We start from the raw sequence: 15,288 nt of genomic DNA, 5'->3' as shown, positions 1-15,288 counted from the left end.
AGAGATGGTGTAGTAACGTGAAGTGCTCTAATATACATACATGTTCAAAGGGAAATCGTTATGTTTTTGAAGTCCAACTTTATTCCAATACATTTTATAACAAAAGATAAAGCACACGGTTTTCAGTCACTTGAGTGGAAGGCATTGCCTCAAGCGATCAAAACCTATGTGCAATAGTCGTGTTCACTTAGTCCACCACTTTACAAGAACAATCGTATATACAATGAAATGTGCTGACAAAAGTTAGAGGATTACAACAAAAGCAAGAAGATATTGAGCAGCACACACACCCTTCAAGTCAAACCTTAACCTCTGCCACAACTGCACGGAGTTGCTGCTCCAGCCCTTGCATCGCCATAGGTTGCTACTTCTCACGCTGTGATGGTGATTAAGGGCTGCAGCTACCTCTAGTATTGCTTTGGTGATAGGGGGGGTACAGCAACCCATAGTACCACCGCTCTGCATTAACACTCACATGGTACTACGAGCATGTGCAATTGCAAAAGCACATACCTGCTGTGCAAGCTACAGACGTAGTGCCATTAGGACCCTTGCTATGCACCTGAAACTACAGCTCTGTTGTCCACCATTGAAACAGAGAATTTAATTGGGCAGAGCAATCTCAAGGCTTTCTGGCAGCACTGGGGAATATTGTAAAAGTTCTGTCTGCTGTACAACACATTTTGAAAATAAAACCGCACGTTGCTTTGTGGCTCATAGGCCAAAGCAACAGGCGTAGGCACCTCCGGCATGTTAAGATGCACAGAATCCCAAATCATTTTCTCAAGGCCATGATCATCATTGCCGGAAATCAGCACCGGCAATGGTTGCCGCAGCATTACCCATTGTTAAAATATTGTTGCCCAAATCTGAATCTGATCTCAACTCCCCCTCGTGGGCAACTGGGACAGCAACTTCCAATTAGATCGCAGAAAGCTCACAAGACTGACACAATCTGCATTTTTAAAAATGGTGCCTTTAAGTCCCCGCACGAGTGAGCTGTGGATATGATGTGATGATGTAGTGTTGTGATGATGTGGAGAGATAGTGTGTTTGTGTGGAGAGATGCGGTGTGGTGGTCTGATGTGGAGTTGGTGGTGAAAAGATGTGATGTGTTGTGAGAGGCATGATGGGCCCGAGTCATTTCAAGAGATTAAAGGCAAGACAGAACTCAATCACCCCATTCCATTTCTCACCAAAATTCCAGTCTCTCATGGTAAATGCATTGCAAGCAACGATTGCCTTTAAATAAATGCTCAAGTGGATCATGGCCTTGAACTCACTCCAACAATGTAATCTACTCTTGTATCGAGCGTACAGACGGATCCGCCTATATGTACGCGCATGCTGAGCAAATCCCTACATGAGACAATAAATACGCAGTAAATAGCTGGCAGCACGAGGCGCACACTTTAAAGGTTTGTGGCATAAGTGAACATTACAACTCCATCTGCTCTGTGCAGATTCTCGAATGGACTTCACAACTAAAGAACACAACTATAGGGGGACCAGTACTTGCAGAGGACACCGAATAAATTTAGAGGTGCGGATGGTAGTTTGTGTTGGGATATACAGCCTATGCTGAGGTAGGGTGTGCTGGGTGCTTGTGGTTGCTCCAGGGTTGCTATGGTACTGTGGTGGCCAGGTTGCAGAGGTGGCATTGTAGGTCAAACGGTGATCTGCATGCCACCCGGTGGGGAGGCAGGTGTGGGTGGGGTTGGGCCCGCAAAGGGCAAATAGGAAGCTCTCTCCAACCTTTTGCTCGGCCTGCAGAGAGTACACACAGACACAATTATTATTGAGGCAATTATGCATCATCCTCAAGAAACAGCCAGGAAACAACCATTGAACATTCATGTCATAGCCGTACACTATTGCGCGTGTCTTGATGTATTTCCTGATCAGTTGCACCATGTTCTATGAGCAAACAAAAAGTGCTTCACACCCATTGTGCACACTTTAGATAGGGAAATGGCATGTGCAGCCTGAAGCTCTGCTACTCCTGGCTTCGTGGGGATTGAGATATGGATCTCCTATGGGCAGTGCGAGAGGACGATTACGGGCATGTGGGGTGTGCGGTCCTTCCTCACCCCATGTCGTGTCCGGGAGATGGAGGGCTTGGGCTGTGGGGGGCCCGAGACGTACCCGAGAGACCCCCGCTCACTTTTCCCAGCAACTGCTGGTCCCGCATGACATTCTTGCAAGAGGCAAGTTTACACTCCAGTGCCTGCAAAACCGCACGGACTCACTACAGCACCTTCCTTGAAGCATACATCCTCACCTCAGGACTTAAATATTTCAACATAAGTGTTAATATATTTAACATTTATATCAAGCAATCAGCAAAATGAACACAAAAAGACAACGTGCTACTTACACTGACTTTCCTGAGAAGATCACCAACAATGTTGAGAGCAGAGATTCTGGCCGATGGGGTCAGTGGCGAACTCCCGTAACCATTGGGCATTCCTGCAGCAGGGGTTCACACATGTTCCATAGTCTATTGCATACCTTAGGGGTTCACACATGTTACCCAGTCTCTAGTTGCATGTTGCCCTCTTAAACACAATTACAAAGAGGCCACCCTGAAATTTGGTGGCAGTGGGAGGGAGGTACCTTTTGATCGCGGAGTGACAGGCATCTCGAAGGCGATGTCTCCAGGGACACGGGGGGTGGAAGGTGATGGCACGGACATTGGAGCTGGAGCAGGCGATGGAGATGGTAATGGAGCCGGTGATGGAGCCACCTCTGCTGATGGTGAATTCGGTGCCGAGCGTCGCACCTGCTTCTGCCGCACCGCCAGCTCCTGGCGCAGGTCTACAGCCAGCACACACACACTTGCCGTTACCACGGCACTTGTACCAGGATGGGTGCAATCTAGATTTGAAGGATGGGTGCACTTTGAGATCACATGAGCTGAGATTAGGAGCACTCTTAAAGGGAGTGCTCCTAATCTCAGCTTGTTACCTGTATAAAAGACACCTGTCCACAGAAGCAATCAATCAATCAGATGCCAAACTCTCCACCATGGCCAAGACCAAAGAGCCCTCCAAGGATGTCAGGGACAAGATTGTAGACCTACACAAGGCTGGAATGGGCTACAAGACCATTGCCAAGCAGCTTGGTGAGAAGGTGACAACAGTTAGTGCGATTATTCGCAAATGGAAGAAACACAAAAGAACTGTCAATCTCCCTCAGCCTGGGGCTCCATGCAAGATCTCACCTCGTGGAGTTGCAATGATCATGAGAACGGTGAGAAATCAGCCCAGAACTACACGGGAGGATCTTGTCAATTATCTCAAGGCAGCTGGGACCATAGTCACCAAGAAAACAATTGGTAACACACTACGCCGTGAAGGACTGAAATCCTGCAGCGCCCGCAAGGTCCCACTGCTCAAGAAAGCATATATACATGCCCGTCTGAAGTTTGCCAATGAACATCTGAATGATTCAAAGGACAACTGGGTGAAAGTGTTGTGGTCAAATGAGACCAAAATGGAGCTCTTTGGCATCAACTCAACTCGCCGTGTTTGGAGGAGGAGGAATGCTGCCTATGACCCCAAGAACACCATCCCCACCATCAAATATGAAGGTGGAAACATTATGCTATGGGGGTGTTTTTCTAAGGGGACAGGATAACTTCACCGCATCAAAGGGACGATGGACGGGGCCATGGACCGTCAAATCTTGGGTGAGAACCTCCTTCCCTCAGCCAGGGCATTGAAAATGGGTCGTGGATGGGTATTCCAGTATGACAATGACCCAAAACACACGGCCAAGGCAACAAAGAAGTGGCTCAAGAAGAAGCACATTAAGGTCCTGGAGTGGCCCAGCCAGTCTCCAGACCTTAATCCCATAGAAAATCTGTGGAGGGAGCTGAAGGTTCGAGTTGCCAAACGTCAGCCTCGAAACCTTAATGACTTGGAGAAGATCTGCAAAGAGGAGTGGGACAAAATCCCTCCTGAGATGTGGGCAAAACTGGTGGCCAACTGCAAGAAACGTCTGACCTCTGTGATTGCCAACAAGGGTTTTTCCAGCAAGTACTAAGTGATGTTTTGCAGAGGGGTCAAATACTTATTTCCCTCATTAAAATGCAAATAAATTTACAACATTTTTGACATGCGTTTTTCTGGATTTGTTTGTTGTTATTCTCACTGTTCAAATAAACCTACCATTAAAATTATAGACTGATCATTTCTTTGTCAGTGGGCAAACGTACAAAATCAGCAGGGGATCAAATACTTTTTTCCCTCACTGTAGATGCACCACCTGTCGTTGCTACGACCACCCTGCTGTGTTTTAGCAGATCTCGACTGTCTCTATAATTGCAACATTCAGTGAGCTGCCCAAGGGACTCGTGGGTTCATCAGATCTATCGTGAAACTGGCCTTGCAGTAGGCTTTCAACGTGGTGCCACATGGATACAGGTTAGTGCAAAGGGTTGATGCCACCTACACATATATGATGATGATGATGTTAAAGCCATCCAGCACTGTTTATTGTTGTGAGCATTGCTCCTCCTCTCTCCATAGTTGCTGATAGCTGCCCCTAACTGCCCAGTAGCATATTTCATGAGCCCCCACCAGAGGTAAATCTTGACACCATTGGTATTAGTTGAAGGCAAGTCTACTCACCGCCAAGTTCATCTGTACCACATCAGCCCATCACCCTTCTAGCTTGTGCTATATATGATTTTGAGCGAGGCCTGTTTTCAAAGCAGAGCTGGCCAGGAGCACAATGCCGAGTAATGAAAACTTCTCGAACTTCTTCATAACCACCCGACTGGTCTAGGAGAGTTGAGTGGGTGGAGTATCCACTTTTATGTGCCTCACAAGTGTGTTAGTTAGGCTGATGGTACACATCAGAACACATACACCATGGAAAAACACCCAAACACCAATAAACCATACAAAGACACCATGCAATCACAAGCCAAAGATCTCCGTATAGCCTGTAACAGACGGTTGGGGCAGGTGCTGTCAGCAAATGCCTACAAAGACCGGCACGGCACACGAGGTCGTGGGTGGCCAGCACCATGCCCGGCCACCTATGTCTCGCCAGTGGCCATGTTTACACACACGAGGTACTCATTGAGACCAAGTCTACCTAGGGGAGGCCCGGGACCAGTTCAGATAACCGTCATGTAAATCAGCAAACAACATGTAACACCGCCATTTGCCAGTCACCAGGCTATGTGCACTTTAAGGCCACACACACACAGACAAACATGAGTCCCACAACATCAGTACTACACCACACTCACCGCGAGCCTCGTCCTTAAGCCGCTGTACAGACTCGAGCAGGTTCTCTTTCTCGTCCACCTCACTCTCCAGAAAGGCGTTGCGCTCAATCACCTCGTTCATTCGCTGCTCAAAGTCGTCCATGGAAACGAACGTTGCACTAAGAACCAGCAAAAAGCACAGCCACTCTTGTCAGTTTACGGGGCCATGATGGGTGCTCTGCATCATAAACCTCACCACTGTGCCTCATGTACTGCCAATGCACTGTGTAACATACCGCTTGGCCCTCTCCAGGTCATCATTCGCCTGCTCCAGCTCACGCACATATTTGTGCAGCTGATCCTTGATAGCAGTGATTTGTGCCAACTGCTCCTCCAGGGATGATATTTGTTGATAGCTTTGGCCATGTTGCTGCTCCAGCTTTTCCTGTCATTACAGGTCATGATATAAAAAATCAACACCCTAGTCACATTATTCATTGTCATTATTCTGGGTCATGACTCAAATCAAGAACGATTTTCTATTTCATTTATACAGTCTCATATGTAATATGTATCTCAAATGTATTAAAGGTATCATGTGTTCTGGTTCATTTGTATTGTTTGATTTGTTTGTATTGTCTGTCTCATACTTTTTCTCATTTTTATTGTACGTCTTCTTTGAATTTTCTATCTGCTATTTTGAAAATGTAATTTGTTTTTCTGACGTGTTGTGTCTCATATGTTCTAAATCATTTGTTCCACATGTAAAGTTTGTATTGCTTGTATTAATTTTGTCTCATCTTATTTGTACTTTTTCAGGTATTACCTGATATAAATAGGTTTATTTTTACTGTCTTGTATGTTGTCTCATTTATATTGTGCCTTGTATTTATTCATTCATATTTCAACGTGACTTTACCGAAAAAGCTAAGAATATGAATATGGTACCATCTAGATAAGATGTTGGTCTTGTCAGGCATGATTCATAATAATTAATAACGAATAATAATTAATCATACTCTTTGGATCTTTCGGTAAAGTCACGTAGATAGAAATATAATCAATAAAAGTCACGACTTTTCGATCGCAGTTCTCCTGCTGTATTTTTTCACCTGAAGACGATTGCTTGTGTTGCGATCGAAAAGTCGTGATTTTTTTAATTATAATTTTTCTCTTCTTTGGTTCTTTCGGTAAAGTCACGTAGAATGAGAATAAAATAATAAATTGATAAAATAAAATAACACAATAATATTCTCACGACGTTTCGGCCACAACACAAGCGGCCTTCATCAGGTGAAGGGACGAGACTGTCTGGTAGGACAGCGCTGTCCTACCAGACAGTCTCGTAAAGTCCTACCAGACAGTCTCGTCCCTTCACCTGATGAAGGCCGCTTGTGTTGTGGCCGAAACGTCGTGAGAATATTATTGTTATTTTATTTTATCAATTTATTATTTTATTCTCATTCTACGTGACTTTACCGAAAGAACCAAAGAAGATGAACTCATGGCACTGTTCCATGACCTCCTGCCAACAGGCCTTGGACACTTCACGTAGCCTCAAAGTGCAGCTAGCATGCCACAAGCGCCATGGTAACATCACCACTACTTAGTGGTGAATGGCGGTTGTTGTTGTACAGGTCTGTGTGTGTGATGGTGCTGTAAAGCTGTGCGCTGTAAAACACCTTGAGAATTTCCAGGTCGTTAATCAAGCGCTGGTTGGTGGCGTGTAGCTCGCGAGTGCGGCCCTCGGCCTGTTCCAGCTGTGCCTCCAGCTCTGTCTCCAGCTCACGGCTACCAATGGTGAACTCCTCAAGCTCCTCCTGTGCAGCGATCCAACTGAATACATGAAGACACTCGCATGAGCTCAGCCTCATGCCACGGCAGCCTCAGGACAAACAAGCATGTTCAACCGAGTGGTGAGAGGCACCATTAAATGTGTGCCCTTACCTTGCTTTGTATTTTAATGCATTTTGCTTCCAATAGCACAACTCCTCCTCCACGCTTGAAAACTCCACTTGTTCATCTTCATCCATGACTTAAGAGTGCAGTCACCCTTCACACCGCAGTGTGATGTGACAGCAAGCTTCTCTCTGCTGGCAGAAACCAGAGTTAGTTAAGCAATATATTTTTCACGCTCGTCTTAAAAGTAACAATCAAGACCACCCACCTCTAACGTAACAAGTGAGACGTTTCAATTATAGCAAGGACATCAGTCATAATCAGTCTGAAATTTTCCACCATTGCAATGGGTTTAAAATAGGCTTGCCGTGGTGAGGTAGGGGAAGGAAATCGGGACAGGGATGCGTACAGCTCAATCTGCAATCTGACACATTGCACTTTATACACATGGCTGCAGATAAACATGCAAACCTTTCAACGCCTCATCAGTGACCTTATTACAGACCAATTCATACCTTATTGGTCACGCCGTGCCTTTATAAATCTCAACGTTCATCCTACAAAGCCCGTACTGAAACGGCTATACGCCGTATGGACATGAAAACTCAATTTCCCTGTACGAGAATACGGGTAAATCGTATTGGGATGACATGTATGAACGTGCCGAATAGAATATTTACAACAACAAAAAAGGTTTGTGGGGAGGAGTAAGGCATTCCTTCACAATCTGAATTTGCAGATGTAACCAATTTTGACGTCTCCCCCATATTGCCTCAATTGCGCTATACTGGGCGTGTCAAATATACTGTCTACGAGTCATGTACTGTATTGAACGGTGCGAGTGGAGAGAAATCACCACTCGTTACTGAATGTTTAATACTGAACCCCATCGATACCGGTACTCTTGCACGACAAATCCCTTATGCGGTTCGAATCAACACGCAGACCCACCCTGGAAAACTGCACTAACGACGACGCAGCCCTTTCGTGCCTCATTCCTTCCTGGAGCTCTCCTTACTCTCAACCGCGCACATGACGAAGACACCTCACTCAGTTCTTCACATGAAGACACCTCAACTACCAGCAGCTCACATGATAAAACCTCACTACTAGCAGCTCACATGATGAAGACACCTCACTACCAGCAGCTCGCATGATAAAGACACCTCACTATCAGCAGCTCACATGATGAAGACACCTCACTACCAGTAGCTCGCATGATGAAGACACCACTATCAGCAGCTCGTATGATGAAGACACCTCACTATCAGCAGCTCACATGATGAAGACACCTCACTACTAGCAGCTCACATGATGAAAACACCTCACTATCAGCAGCTCACATGATGAAGACACCTCAACTACCAGCAGCTCACATGATGAAGACACCTCACTATCAGCAGCTCACATGATGAAGACACCTCACTATCAGCAGCTCACATGAAGACACCTCACTACTAGCAGCTCACATGATGAAGACACCTCACTATCAGCAGCTCACATGATGAAGACACCTCACTACCAGTAGCTCACATGATGAAGACACCTCACTACCAGCAGCTCACATGATGAAGACACCTCACTACCAGCAGCTCACATGATGAAGACACCTCACTATCAGCAGCTCACATGATGAAAACACCTCACTACCAGCAGCTCACATGATGAAGACACCTCACTACCAGCAGCTCACATGATGAAGACACCTCACTACCAGCAGCTCGCATGATGAAGACACCTCACTACCAGCAGCTCACATGATGAAGACACATCACTATCAGCAGCTCACATGATGAAGACACCTCACTACCAGCAGCTCACATGAAGACACCTCACTACTAGCAGCTCACATGATGAAGACACCTCACTATCAGCAGCTCACATGATGAAGACACCTCACTATCAGCAGCTCACATGATGAAGACACCACTATCAGCAGCTCGTATGATGAAGACACCTCACTATCAGCAGCTCATATGATGAAGACACCTCACTACCAGTAGCTCGCATGATGAAGACACCACTACCAGCAGCTCATATGATGAAGACACCTCACTACCAGTAGCTCGCATGATGAAGACACCTCACTACCAGCAGCTCACATGAAGACACCTCACTACCAGCAGCTCGCATAATGAAGACACCTCACTACCAGCAGCTCACATAATCAAAACACCTCACTATCAGCAGCTCACATGATGAAAACACCTCACTACCAGCAGCTCACATGATGAAGACACCTCACATGATGAAGACACCTCACTACCAGCAGCTCACATGATGAAGACACCTCACTACCAGCAGCTCACATGATGAAGACACCACTATCAGCAGCTCACATGATGAAGACACCTCACTACCAGCAGCTCACATGATGAAGACACCTCACTACCAGCAGCTCACATGATGAAGACACCTCACTATCAGCAGCTCACATGATGAAAACACCTCACTACCAGCAGCTCACATGATGAAGACACCTCACTACCAGCAGCTCGCATGATGAAGACACCTCACTACCAGTAGCTCGCATGATGAAGACACCTCACTACCAGTAGCTCGCATGATGAAGACACCTCACTACCAGCAGCTCGCATGATGAAGACACCTCACTACCAGCAGCTCACATGATGAAGACACCTCACTATCAGCAGCTCACATGATGAAAACACCTCACTACCAGCAGCTCACATGATGAAGACACCTCACTACCAGCAGCTCGCATGATGAAGACACCTCACTACCAGCAGCTCATATGATGAAGACACACCTCACTCTCAACTCAACACACGGTTTCCTTATCACGTTAAAGCCCCTTCACGCGCAGTTCCTCACACGAAAGACAACTCGCTCCCGGCTCCTGCTCGCACGAAAGACAACTCGCTCCCGGCTCCTGCTCGCGGGAAGCTGGCGCGGCCGTCGCCGCTTGGCTCTCGGCTCGTCTCCGTCGGCTTCCCTCGCCCTTCACAGTCGGCCTCGCTACGCCACGGCGACGAGCCGCCTCGGTGATGTCACTTTTTGTATTTTTCAAAAGAACCGTTACCAAGGTGCCTCCCCCCCCCTCTCTCCGTATCTCCTGCGGCAGATCACCGCGATATGAACCCAACAAAAACAGGAGCCAGGCTCGAAGCTGTAGCCTGAGGCCCGGGAGAACGAGAGGCAGGCGGGAGGGAGGGAAGGAGCCCCGGGGATTCACGATCCCCGGCCCAGGCCGCGATCCTCTCACCTCTCTGGGTGATCGCTCCCCGTGATGTCACGTGAAGCCGTGGCGCTACGCGCTTACGTAGTACGGCCGCTCGAGCAGTGCGTGATTACGTCACGCGCTTTTGGGCTGAACGTTCCTGCGTCCCGAAGCGCCGCTGGTGGCCTGTGCGTGATTACATCACGACGCACGCTGGTCAACTGTGCGTGATTACATCACGACGCACGCTGGTCGACTGTGCGTGATTACATCACGACGCACGCTTCCAGCGTGTGCGTGATTACGTCACGATGCGCGCCGGTGGCCTGTGCGTGATTACGTCACGACGCAAGCTGGGAGACTGTGCGTGATTACGCCACGCGCGCTGGTGGGACGTACGTGACGACACGCGGTTCGGTGAGGCTAACGCGGGCGCTTATTGGCTCCATGTGGCATCGTCGGGCAGCGTGGTGACGTCAAGAGACCGCGATTAATTGTGCGTAATGACGTTAGGCTCGCTGGTTGGCTGTGCGTGAAGACGCAAGGATGCGCGGTGACGTCGCGCGCGCTAATCGCGCGGCGCAGCTCACGCCCCCGTCTCTCTCACCAGGCCGGGCTTCCATGCGGCTTCGTTTTCAGGTTCGCTCCGCTCAGCATCCCGTAACGCGGCCCTCAACGCGACTCCAACCCTAACCTAGCCACAACAACCATGTCTCGCCGCACCCTAACTCTATCCTATCACCCTCCGCGAATGTATCGTGCCGCGTGGAGGCTGCGCGATCTGGATGAGGCACGTGGAGCGCGGACGAGAAGCCTCGCGGCCTAGGCCCCGCGTTGTCCTGGGGCCCCTCCGCCGCTACCACCCTATACCCCTCGCTCCTGCCGCACGAACCCACGATGTGTAGGCGCTCGCGTCTCGGCTGCTGCTCGATGAGGCGCAGCCGCGAGTGGATTGTCGCTGGGTGATCCTGGCGCTCACAGTGAGAGCTGCAGCTCGCGCTGAACGTGCACGCCACGTTGTTGATGGCGGGCGACTTTATCTGTGCCGCAGGTTTCCCATCGTTGCTTTACTCGGGAAACGCGACACGATGTCCGGGGGCCTAGATGTGCTGGCCATGCGCGAGGAGGACGTGCTTAAGTTCCTTGCCGCCAACTCCCACCTTGGCACCACGAACTGTGACTTCCAGATGGAGCAGTACGTCTACAAGCGCAAGAACGACGGTACGGTGTCTCACCACGCTTTGAAAATTAAGCTACTCTACCGAATGCCTGTTTTACAGACCAAGATTTGGAATTGAACATTACGGTAGTAACGCGGGTTACCTCCTTGCGTGGTTCAAAATTTCAGGAATCTTCATTTTGAACTTGAAGAAGACGTGGGAGAAGCTGCTTCTGGCGGCCAGGGCCATCGTGGCCATTGAGAACCCAGCGGACGTTTGCGTCATTTCTTCCCGCCCCTACGGCCAGGTGGGCTCGTGGCCTCGCGTGAAATGGCCAGACACTTGTTGGGACTCCTCAGTCATTCAGCTCGAGTTAGTCTTGAACGCGTTTCTGATGGATATAGATGAGATCCAAAGGCGCATTCATTCCCACTTGGCATGAAGCCGGCACACAGCTGGAGCTCTGCGCTGAGACCTTGGTCGATGAACGCGGAGCGTAGTCTGTGTGCAACAGCAATCTGCAGGGTTTTCGCTGACACCAGTAGGGCTCTTGTGCCCCCTGACTGGCCGTTGGTAGTAGGCCCTGCTACATTTGTAAGCCACCCAAACTTATTACTCTGTATGGTAGCTTGCATCCTTTTGCTGAATATGGAATGTTTCAAATCTTAAATTGATTGATCGAGCGAACTTGGTGTAAAACATTGTAAATGTTCAACTATTATGGGACACTATTTCGCTTAACTGGGTCCTTAAGCTAAGTGAGGGCCCCCTGTCTGATCCCTTGTACATTAGAGGCGGGAACACTGCATGCCTGGCTGGGAGAACTCGGCTCATGATATAGACTCCAGCTTGGCTTGTAAATAAAAGCCAGGCAAGTAATTGAGGAGCAAATAATAATAATAATATACAAGAATAACCGGGGTGAAAAATAGTTAAGATTTACTTCACATTGTATGAGATTTGTTGATCTTTCCTATACTATGCACCCACGTTGTGTTTTTGTGTCGTAACGTTCTAACCCGCCTCCACTGGACATCTGAAAAATATCTCTAACTCATTGAATTCCTCCAGTATAAATACATATTCTGGTACTGAAATAGCTCCCTTTATAAATGATAGCATGAATATTAAATCTCCACACTAATTTGTATACAAAACCAACCATGTTCAATTTGGTCTTGCTATAATGATACCATAACTTAAACCAATTGGACAAGATTTTTTGCATATAAAATTCTAAATTGTTTAAGATCAAAGTTGATCTGTGCGACAGTCATGAGCCACTTTACTCAGATATGCAGTCCAATGAACATTGACGTTTTATATAATGTTTTAGTATAAAAATTGCAGCCTTTTTGATAAAGTTGCTTTCATCTTGTGCTGCTCAGCGTGCAGTGCTGAAGTTTGCTTCTGCTACCGGAGCAACACCGATTGCTGGGCGCTTCACCCCCGGAACCTTCACCAACCAGATCCAGGCTGCGTTTCGTGAGCCACGCTTGCTCGTCGTGACCGACCCCCGGCAGGACCATCAGCCGCTCACGGAGGCTTCCTACGTTAACATCCCCTCCATTGCCATGTGCAACACTGACTCGCCCTTGCGCTACGTGGACATTGCTGTTCCCTGTAACAATAAGGTACAGCTGATGTCTCCTCCATCTCTTCTGCTTAAGCCCAAGCACATTTTTAATAGTTAAAAGCTCTCGAGCCCTTCCTCCCACGTGGTGTAAAGCCGGCACACAGCTGGAGCTCTGCGCTGAGACCTTGGTCGATGAACGCGGAGCGTAGTCTGTGTGCAACAGCAATCTGCAGGGTTTTCGCTGACACCAGTAGGGCTCTTGTGCCCCCTGACTGGCCGTTGGTAGTAGGCCCTGCTACAATTTCGCAATAGATCATGTTAATTCCTATGGTTAAGGCTTTCAATAAAGTTAATTTACTCTTGGCAAACAGTCGAGTTAAAAAGCTTCAGTATAATTAAGACTATCAAATATAAGTACAAATGTAACTTTCTAAGGTATGGTGTTGAATGCAAACGAATTGCAATTTAAACGCAATTACTAATACATTTTGTCAGCGTACGTGAGGCTTTTTTGTCAAGCCGAGTTAAGAATAGTGTGGTCGCCACTTAACTGTCCCCTCTCCATCTCCACTGTTTCTTGTATCCCCTGTGCCCCTGATCTCCCCCTCTCCTCTGTCCCCTGTTATTGCACCCTGTCCCTTATTTCAGGGAGCTCACTCCATCGGCCTCATGTGGTGGATGTTGGCTCGTGAGGTGCTGCGTCTGCGTGGGACTATTGGACGGGAGCACCCCTGGGACATCATGCCTGATCTCTACTTCTACCGTGACCCCGAAGAGGTAAACCCAAAGCAAATCATCGAGGGCGACTCTCAGTACTCTATTCCTAATCACACTTGGAGGCTGGACTTGTACATTTTGTGCACGTGGCCAGTTCAGTCTAAATTGGCACCTTCAAATGGTGGTGCTTATACTGGACCAGTGAGTCTTTAAATATTGTTTTCCAGCGTCATTCCAAGTGTACACCCCCCTCCATGTTTGTTTACTTTCTAGCTTATATCTAATATTATTTGTCATTGACTACATTTATGCATTTTTCCAACTGATCTTCAGAACATTTTCTATGTCACTCTGAATAACTTTGGTGAGTGTCCTTGCCTGACGACTGATTTGTTTTTTTAATTAATGCATCCTCTAGCTGTTCCATCATAGATTGCTTTTGTAACTGATAATTATTTGGTTTTTAATATTCTCGTTTCCACCTACTGAAATACATTTTCATGTACGAAAATCATGTGCAATGCTACGTGATAACATTTTTTTCTAGACTGATAACAGAAAGCAACATTGGTTTATCATTCTACTGTTAAGCCTCAGGTTTTAAATAATGTTTGGTTCTATATCCTGCTCAGCCTACCGAGGCGGAGATGATGTAGTATGTTGTCTTGTGGCCCTGACTCGTGATGTTTTCATTTGTAGATTGAGAAGGAGGAACAGGCTGCAGCAGAGAAGGCGGCCGTGAAGGAGCCAGAATACCAGGGCGAGTGGGCTGCTCAACCTACCGAGGCTCCTCCGCCACCTGAGGTTGCTGACTGGGCTGCCGAGGCGGTGCCGGTACCCTCCGTGCCCGTCACTGAGAATCCCACCAGTAAGTTTAAATTAAGAGGATGCACTCATCTTGGCTACAGAAAATGTGACACGGTGGAGTGTCCTATGGCGTCCATGTTGTAAGGGTGATGGACAGCTGTACACCATGGCCTCGTGTAACATGCTGCCTCTGTTTGTGTAGCTGCAGCAACTTGGGGCTTCCAGGCAACCATGGAGGACTGGACTGCAGCCCCCACAGCTCAAACCGAGGACTGGGGTGGAGCCACTGCCGATTGGTCTTAGGGACCACACCGTAGGCACGGGAATGCTGGGACAAATCTCCTGGCAGCCAGAACAATGGCCGCTTCTGCATCTATCCGTGTGGAGAAGGCGTTACTGTGGCACAATAAAAAAAAACAATTGTGATTTGTGGCTTTTTTGTTTTCATTTTACTTTACAATAACGTGTATACAACTAAGACTTTTGCAGACTGCAACAAGCATGTGTTGATGAGTGGTCAACCCAAGTAAAAATAATCTCAATGACATGCAAGGCACACTTTACTATGTTGATGCGCAAATAGTGTGAGACGCACGTAACTGTTGAGGCACAGGTGCATGACTGCAGGTTGGAATGCTTGCAAATGTCTTAAAAACAGGAATGAGGCACTTGCCTGTTTTGGCTCAGCTCAGTTGAGCACTTGGCCGTATTGTTTGGGGAATTGGTA

At 47.7% G+C, this 15,288-nt stretch overlaps 2 protein-coding genes and 2 non-coding genes across 7 annotated transcripts; 3 read left to right on the top strand and 1 right to left on the bottom strand.

Moving 5' to 3' along the window:
- Positions 1–58: 58 nt before the first annotated feature.
- NDEL1 (nudE neurodevelopment protein 1 like 1) lies at positions 59–10,453 on the bottom strand. 4 transcript variants are annotated; one of them, XM_032974741.2, is made up of 9 exons: positions 10,347–10,453; positions 7,169–7,311; positions 6,904–7,057; positions 5,518–5,666; positions 5,264–5,400; positions 2,617–2,817; positions 2,378–2,469; positions 2,091–2,227; positions 59–1,767 (listed from the first exon to the last, which is right to left on the bottom strand). In XM_032974741.2, exons 2-9 carry the CDS (start codon positions 7,252–7,254, stop codon positions 1,668–1,670), a joined length of 1,056 nt encoding a protein of 351 aa, XP_032830632.1. In that variant the 5' UTR covers positions 7,255–7,311; positions 10,347–10,453; the 3' UTR covers positions 59–1,667. The 4 variants fall into 4 exon arrangements, with proteins under 4 accessions (XP_032830632.1, XP_032830641.1, XP_032830649.1 ...); XM_032974750.2 differs by having other exon boundaries at positions 7,169–7,314; positions 10,347–10,450; XM_032974758.2 differs by lacking the exon at positions 10,347–10,453 and adding an exon at positions 9,956–10,340 and having other exon boundaries at positions 7,169–7,314.
- Positions 10,454–10,795: 342 nt separating this feature from the next.
- Positions 10,796–14,987, top strand: RPSA (ribosomal protein SA). Its single transcript, XM_032974783.2, has 7 exons — positions 10,796–10,940; positions 11,353–11,522; positions 11,650–11,768; positions 12,850–13,095; positions 13,686–13,814; positions 14,454–14,622; positions 14,764–14,987. The coding sequence occupies exons 2-7, from the start codon at positions 11,390–11,392 to the stop codon at positions 14,862–14,864; spliced, it is 897 nt and encodes a 298-aa protein (XP_032830674.1). The 5' UTR covers positions 10,796–10,940; positions 11,353–11,389; the 3' UTR covers positions 14,865–14,987.
- LOC116958709 (small nucleolar RNA SNORA62/SNORA6 family) lies at positions 11,906–12,055 on the top strand. Its single transcript, XR_004405457.1, has one exon. It is a non-coding gene; the product is annotated as a small nucleolar RNA SNORA62/SNORA6 family (small nucleolar RNA).
- LOC116958714 (small nucleolar RNA SNORA62/SNORA6 family) lies at positions 13,191–13,340 on the top strand. Its single transcript, XR_004405459.2, has one exon. It is a non-coding gene; the product is annotated as a small nucleolar RNA SNORA62/SNORA6 family (small nucleolar RNA).
- Positions 14,988–15,288: the final 301 nt, after the last annotated feature.

Source organism: Petromyzon marinus, chromosome 3 (genome assembly GCF_048934315.1).
Source record: "Petromyzon marinus isolate PM22_M1 ecotype Great Lakes invasive population chromosome 3, UKy_Petmar_22M1.pri1.0, whole genome shotgun sequence".
In the NCBI taxonomy this organism is placed as follows: Eukaryota; Metazoa; Chordata; class Hyperoartia; order Petromyzontiformes; family Petromyzontidae; genus Petromyzon; species Petromyzon marinus.
Note: the sequence above shows the minus strand (reverse complement) of the source record. Positions and strands in the feature narration are given on the sequence as shown.

Excerpts from the sequence above, each read along its gene's own strand:
- NDEL1 (XM_032974741.2), bottom strand. The coding sequence starts at position 7,254 with ATGGATGAAGATGAACAAGTGGAGTTTTCAAGCGTGGAGGAGGAGTTG. Across the intron at positions 7,058-7,168 it reads GCATTAAAATACAAAGCAAG|TTGGATCGCTGCACAGGAGG; the intron begins GTAAGGGCACAC and ends TCATGTATTCAG. Across the intron at positions 2,470-2,616 it reads TGTCACTCCGCGATCAAAAG|GAATGCCCAATGGTTACGGG; the intron begins GTACCTCCCTCC and ends CCCCTGCTGCAG.
- RPSA (XM_032974783.2), top strand. The coding sequence starts at position 11,390 with ATGTCCGGGGGCCTAGATGTGCTGGCCATGCGCGAGGAGGACGTGCTT. Across the intron at positions 11,769-12,849 it reads CTTCCCGCCCCTACGGCCAG|CGTGCAGTGCTGAAGTTTGC; the intron begins GTGGGCTCGTGG and ends TGTGCTGCTCAG. Across the intron at positions 14,623-14,763 it reads CGTCACTGAGAATCCCACCA|CTGCAGCAACTTGGGGCTTC; the intron begins GTAAGTTTAAAT and ends CTGTTTGTGTAG.